This window comes from Elephantulus edwardii, unplaced genomic scaffold, assembly GCF_000299155.1.
Source record: "Elephantulus edwardii isolate Elephantulus edwardi_28Jun2011 unplaced genomic scaffold, EleEdw1.0 scaffold00009, whole genome shotgun sequence".
Classification (NCBI taxonomy): domain Eukaryota; kingdom Metazoa; phylum Chordata; class Mammalia; order Macroscelidea; family Macroscelididae; genus Elephantulus; species Elephantulus edwardii.
The window spans coordinates 4,173,992-4,181,193 of record NW_006399759.1 but is presented as its reverse complement, the minus strand read 5'-3'; the positions used below and the strand labels follow the sequence as shown (position 1 = coordinate 4,181,193).

At 44.9% G+C, this 7,202-nt stretch overlaps 1 protein-coding gene across 1 annotated transcript in view; it reads right to left on the bottom strand.

Moving 5' to 3' along the window:
* Positions 1 to 2,397: 2,397 nt before the first annotated feature.
* Positions 2,398 to 7,202, bottom strand: part of LOC102855545 — a 28,492-nt gene continuing 23,687 nt past the window's right edge. The window contains exons 7-9 of the mRNA XM_006880688.1: positions 7,038 to 7,171; positions 6,088 to 6,276; positions 2,398 to 2,632 (exon numbers count right to left, since the gene is read on the bottom strand). Coding sequence (XP_006880750.1) covers positions 2,398 to 2,632; positions 6,088 to 6,276; positions 7,038 to 7,171 — 558 coding nt within the window. The remainder of the gene's footprint in view (positions 2,633 to 6,087; positions 6,277 to 7,037; positions 7,172 to 7,202) is intronic.

Genomic DNA, 7,202 nt, shown 5'->3' with positions numbered 1-7,202 from the left:
TTTGGTTTGCCTCTCCCTGGGCCTAGAAATAGAACCAATCCTGGAAACGGCCCCAGAGGTGAGGACCAGCCCATCCCACTGTCGGTGTGAACGTTAAGAACATTGACTCCCAATAAAGTGAAGACTAACTGTATTACAAAACTCAAACTCACTGCTATCAAGTTGGAACCTCAGAACCGACTCCTAGCTGACCCTTCAGCAGGTTTTCAAAGGCTGGAAATCATACAGGTGAAGAGTGCCTGTCTTACTCCCTCAGAGCCCCAGGTAGATTGACACCCCAAGAGACGTCACATTTAGGTTAATAGTTAAACTCCTCTCATTGGTACCTTTCCAAATAAAAACAACAGAAGAAACATCACCTTTTGTTTATGCAGTAAGGGACCTTTCCAAATAATTGAGGAATCATGATACCGGTTTGAGGACTAAGGTGCATCTTGATTCGGGTCATGGTCTTTCTGATCACTTGCTGTGCATCTGAGAGCTGGACAAGTACTAAGGATGAATGAAAAAGAATTGACACCTTTGAGCTGTGCTGTTGGGAAAGAGAACCGAACATCCATCCCATGGACGGCCATCTCTTGGAGATGGTTCAGCCGAGTGCTCTTTGGAAGCAGAAATGATGAGGCTTCACCTCACATACTTTGGGCATGTTGCTAGGAGAGGCTATTTCTTGGAGAGGGACATGATGCTGGGAAGGGTGAAGGGTCAGTTAAGGAGAGGAAGACCCTCAACCAGGTGGTTGACATGGTGACTGCTGCAATGGTTTCTTGTGTATCAGAGAGTGTGAGGATGGCACAGGATAGAACGGGGTTCAGATCTTTAGTTCATAGGGTCGCTATGAGTTGTACTCGACTCATTGACACCTAACAACAACAAAATGTTTATGATGTTATGTGTAGGAGGCCTGATGGAACCATGAGTTATGTATTGGGCTGCTAATAAAAAATTCAGCAGTTTGAATCCACGAGCTCCTCCTCAGAAAATGAGGTGGTTTGCTCCTCTTGAGATTTACAGCTTCAGAAATCTGATCGAAGGTTGCCATGCGCTTGAATCAACTTGACGACAGTGACAGTGTCACGGTCAAGGTGATAATTGCACCTCCTGAGCTATGAATGATATTCCACTTTTAACTGTCATCCAGTCCACTGTGACCCACGGCGACCCTGTGAGCTTCAGGGCAGCACTTAGTTCCCCAAAGTTTTCAACTGTGACGTTTGGGAAGCAAATCACCCACATCTCTCTTTCCTTCTCTCTCTTCCTGTCTCCCCTCCCAGATGCCATCCCAGAGCTTTCATTTCTCCCCACTTCCATGAAAAGCTTCCCTAAGTAAAGACATAATTATCTAACACATCCTGGTACAAGACACTGTTTAAGACATCGATATATGTGGCTTTGCCATTTCCTCGGGCAGAGAGAGAGGAGAGTGTGGAGTGGTGGGAGCAGCCAAGGTCTCAGGGAAGTCGGAGTCAGGGCGCCAGAGCAGGCTCACGGCGGGGAGGGTGTGTGTATCTGCACCCCAAAAACACGCACCGAGGTAAACTCTGCGCTGACACATAGTGGCGGTGGTGGTGTTGTGTACCAGTGAGACTAAACCAACTTATAGCTGGGTTTTTAAGTGGCAATAAATCAATAAGTAATAAGAACAATAGTAACTAAGTAAATGAAGTTTTTCAGTGGTTTTAAGAGGCAATAAATCCCACAGGAAGGAGGAGCCTGCCTGTCTTTTTCCCCGCAGAGCCGCTGACGGCCTTGGGCCACATTCCTGTGAGTTGGCAGTGCAACTCTACCCCTAAGCCATCAGAGCCTGCTGGCCCATAGGCATCTCCATACGGGCTTGTATTTGTAAATATAGACAAATATCAGTTCATTTTCAGATGATTAAGTCAGATCAGTTCACAGTTGAAAGAAGAGCGTCGGGGGAGATAACTTCAAAGCTTATATTCTCAGCTTAAAGTCCAGAACACATTTGGTTAAAATAATGGTTCCACATCTGAAGAAAGCAACATGAAAGTAATTGTTTGTTACAATTCTTGAGAAACATTGCCAACACATTTTCAAGAAGCTAATAGAGCAGAGACCCATGAACTGATAACAAGGAAATAGCTCCAAAGCTCAAGTTGTACTACTCTTGAGTCTCTTTGGAGGAAGAACCACACTTTACAAGCCTGAGAGGTCAGGCTTAGGGTCCTGACAAATCACAGCTAATCATGGCAATAAAGGTATCCCCATAAGCAACCTGTGAATGACCATGATGACCCTCCCTGCTAGAGATCCAGTGAGTGCAGCTGCCCTTGCAACAATGTGTGATGAGCCAAAAGGCATGGCAAGGGCATGGCAGCCACGCATATCTACAAAACAGAGCCCACCACCCGTCCTTCAAAGGCCTCTGGAGAAAGGTCATTCCAAAGACTCTCTGTGAAACATGCCCTTTGAGTCGGCAAAGGAACCACTCGAGGGAAGCTGTCCCTTTTCTCCAAGATCACACTTCTGGTCCAAAATAGAATTCTCCACCTCCAGACGTCCTTGGGCTCTGTGCAGCTGCTGAAAGAGCGGAAGTCCTGCTAACTCACCAGCATTGTCTTCTTGGTGGTCGGGCCCTGCGGAATGCTGATAGGCCACTCGCCACATAGAGCTGGAGGAGCAGCCCAGGAATTCAGAAAGCATGTCAGAAAGGCACTGTGCACAGACCAAGACAATTTGTGCACTTGCTCAAAATGGTTTGTGAAGAGTTTTTCCCTGGGATTGACTCTGATGGACTTAGTCTGATGGCTTGGTGGTGAGGAGATGCACTCCCCACACAAAGGTCACCCGTGTCTCCAAGGGAAATATGGGCAACCTCCTCCCATGTGATTTACTGCCTCTGACAACCCACTGGCGGATCAGCTGTGAGGTGGTTCCAAGTCGACAGCACATAACAACAACACAGCACAGCTGAAGGACAGTGTCATTCTTGAGGATTAGCCATCTGGCTAGGTAGTGTACTCCCTCACCCAACACATGGCACCACACACACGTGTACATGCATAAACACACGCACACATGCATGTGTGCATACACACTCATGTACGCATGCATTTATATGCACACATAGGCACACGCACATGCATGCACCTGTCCACACTCTCACATGTGTGCACACTCACACATTCTCACAGATAGGTTTTAGATGGCCCTTTCAATCCTACCTTGTGCCCACTCCTGGGACTCAGACTCACACCTAGCTTAGCCTGCTGTGTAAACAGGTGGGAGGGGCACTCCCTGTGTAGACTCCGTGCCTGTGCACTCCACGTGGGCCAGTGGGCTTGCACACACAGGGCCGCCTCCACCTGTCTCTCCTTTCTACCTACATTAACCTACATTATCCTACACTAACCTACATTATTGTACCTACATTAATTTCTCCATTCTACCTACATTAACACACTCAGGCTGCTCTATGGGTGACTCCTCTGGCATGTCTGCTCTCCCCCAGGTACCTAGGACCACTGGACCCCCAACCTCACTCCAACACTGTCTGGGAGGCAGGGCTGGGGAGAGCTCTGTGAGACCCACATCACTGAAAACAGAGAGGGGCTGACAGGCTTGGTGGGGTTGACGCTTGTGCTCCACCAACAGCCTCCTGCCCAAGTCAAGTCCCAGTTCCAACACTTAGGGGCACATAAACATGAGCAAGTCACTTTGATCTCAGTTTTCTCCTCTGCAAAACAAGGCTCTTAAAAGTACTTACATAGAGTTGCCAGGAGGGATGGCTCAATAACAAATTAACAATATCTAATCAGGATAGAGCAGGGTTTAGGGCTGTTGTACATAGGGTCGCTATGAGTTGCAAACGACTCGATGGCACATAACAACAACAACTATTATTATTATTATTATTATTATTATTATTATTATTATTAGGTGCGATCAAGCCAGAAATGACTCAGAGTTGACCCTGCAGAAAGTCTTCAGAGGCTGTAAATTTCATGGGAGGAGACTGCCCATTTGTCTCTAATGGAGAGCTAGTGCGTCTGAACCACCTACTTTTGTGTTGACAGCATAATTTCTTACTGCTAGACCACCAGAACTTCCTTACCTAGTATTTTTAAAGTGCAAGCTTTGTTTATTTTTAGATTTTGCACAAGTTGTAGGTTGTTCCTTGCTCCGTTTTTTTCATGCTTTCCTTCCCCTGCCACATCCCTGCCTTCAAGTTTTGTTATGTTATCAGATACTATTGAGTTGGAACTGACTCTTAACTGACACTCCAGCAGGTTCTCAGAAGCAATGAATCAAAGGAGAGGAGACTGCCCATCTTTCTCTAGTGGTGTGCCTTTGGGTTGGCAATACAACTCCTTATCACTAGGCTGTCACCAGAACTCTCTTTTCATTAAGAACTTCTTTGTCCCTTCTTTAACTCGTCCCTTATATACTGGATTTTAAGGATTACCAGGAGCATTAAAGATTCCAGGCATATTTCCACTTGACTGACCAGGGAGACCTTCCTCCCTATAAAAATAAATAGGAAGATTAGTGTTTAGGCACATGAAAAACTCATCATGGAACCAATGACATCAGGAACAATAGGCTAGAGTAGGAAGCACTCACCAAATTTTGAACTCTTCATGCTATTATCCCCTTGATCCAGACTCAAACCCAGCAGCACATTGAAATGCAGAAATCAGTCAGATATATTAACTCATAACACACATGGCACAATGTCTTTCTTCGCTTTTTTACTTCCAGAGAATGATCCACTTCTCTCTGGGACGTACCTTTTCTAATAGAAATGTCTTTACTCTCACCTTCATTCCTGTCTCCTTGCCACATGCTCTAATAAGAGCTCAGTCCATGTCAGGATTATTTTGAGCAGGACAAACAACATAAAGAGGGCGGAACCAGGCCAAGACCAGATTTGTCTTTGGCCAGTCTTCCTGTTGTCTCCCCTCGGTTCAATTCTTTGCCTGGGGAAGAGTGACTAAAACAAAAGGATTGACTGCACAGTAGCATTTTGGTGCCGAAACCCAGGATCACTCATGAGCACCAGGAAACCCAAGATCAATCAAGGGGACTCCAAGATCACTCGAGAGGATGGATCCTTCACCACCATCAAAGCAGATGAAAATATCTAATCATAGTAAGAAGCTGCACTGCAATCCCAAAGGCACATGGTTCAAATCCACCAGCTGTTCTGTGGAAGAAGGATGGTCTCCTCTTTGTGATTTACTGCCTCTGAAAACCCACTGGAGGGTTAGCTGTGAGTTGGTTCCAGCTCCAGGCAATAAATCTCTTTTATTAGTAGTGAAACAGAAAAGGAACATGATCCAGTAAAGATTGACTAAAATTGGGGATGGAGCAAAAGTTCAAGCATGAAATAAATGATAAGGCTAAAGGAAAATGGGCATGAACTATAATTTCCACCAGCCTGGAACCAGAAGAACTGGATGGTGCCCAGCTACTACTTCTAACTACTGTGATTTGGATCACAACAGAGAGTCATGGATAAAGTGGGAGAAAAATGTACAACAACATTTTTAATTATTATTTGAAAGGACCAGCTTTATAGGTCTGATGGAAATTGATGTAATTTCCAAAACTATGACCCTTAGAAACCTTTCAAACCTGAGACTGGAACAACATACAAGCCTAAAAGGGGGGGGGGAGGAGCCACCCCTGAGGAATGTACTGCTCAGCACAATTAACTGTGCAAGACCAAAAAAGCAGTGTCTACCCTCAAACAAAATTCAGAAGGTGGGAAGGGGCAGGAAAGATCAGAAAATGGGATCAGGGAACACAGGGAGGAAGTGTGAAGTGTGTTGTTACATGAAAAGGACTGTAGCTTACTTTGTTACAAGACAAAATGGAGATTAATTATTGAATTATTTCTTTTTCTCTGTAAACTTTAACTCAAACTACAGGAAAAACAGTAAGGACAATCAAAATAAGAAACTTGAGAAGTCACAGTAGTAAAGAGAAGAATGTTGACAAATATAAGGTAAAAAATGGAAGTTGTTTAATATTAGTTGGAAAAACAAGGAAGCCAGAAAGACTTCGAGGGAAAGGACTCATGTTAGCAGAGTGTGGAGAACAAATGAGGGAAGGGAATCTTACAAGACAGTGATGGTGCCATCGTACACGTTGGGCTCTGGCACAGACACTCTGTGGAGCTTTTTCTCTAGGCAAAGGCCAGTACAGGACATTTCATCCTGGCAAACACAGAGCTCACATGTATCAGTATCACTTCTGTTGGTGGCACTCTGTGTTGGTGGCACAGGAAGAATCATGTGTCCCCTCTGTGAGCTGCAATTTTTAAATAGTTAAGTCACGAGGGAAGAAAGAACTGCCTCAGTTGATAATGGATGCTAAGTCATGGTCACCTTTGGATTCACAAGGTGAACTGTAACTTGCTTTGGTGGAGATGTCATTTTCTGCAGGTTTGTAGAAGGCTTAGTCTCCTTAAAGGATCCTCGAGCTATGGTAAGCTCTAGATCCAAAGACTGAACTGTATTGTGCTTTGGAGGAGGCATGGTTTTCTGCAGGGCAGTGGAACATTCAGTATTTGAAGTGAATTGAGGAGCTGTAGTAAGCTCCAGGTCTGTAGGTCTTAACTGTGACATGAGGTAAGTTTGAATTCTGAGCTTAGTCCTGATCTGTCTCAATATATACTGGAGATTGAATTACAACCTCCTCAGGTGGTTCTAGAGACTGAGTTGGTGGATCTTTCTGTGATAGGGAAGATCCATCTTCTATTTTGGGTTCTGGAGATAGGGTAAGCTCCAAGTTAGGAGACTGAATGGTGACACTGGGCACCTTTGAATGCTGACATTTATCTAGACTTGGAGGTAGAACTGAGGCTGGCTGTTGGGATGTCAAAGATTCTGCCACATTGGAAAGCTTCTTAAAGGCTTGTTGGAAATTGAGCTAAGCATCCCAAGGAGACTCTGGAGTCTGAGTTAGAGTCTTAGTTGGAGTCTTTTGGATTATTGTAGTATGTTCAACCTCTGTATTTGGGTCTGGATATATGGTAAGCTCTTGAGTCCAAAGGGTTAACAATGACTTGCTTCGTAGGAGGAGGTGTGCTCTTCTGCAGGGCTGTAGAATTTACAACCTCAGTAGTGGGTTCTGAAGTAAGCTCCAGATTGTCAAGTTTAACTGTAACATTGGGGCAAGTTTTAATGCTGAACTTGAGCCTGATCTGATGGGGGAGTTGTCATCTCATGGCTCAC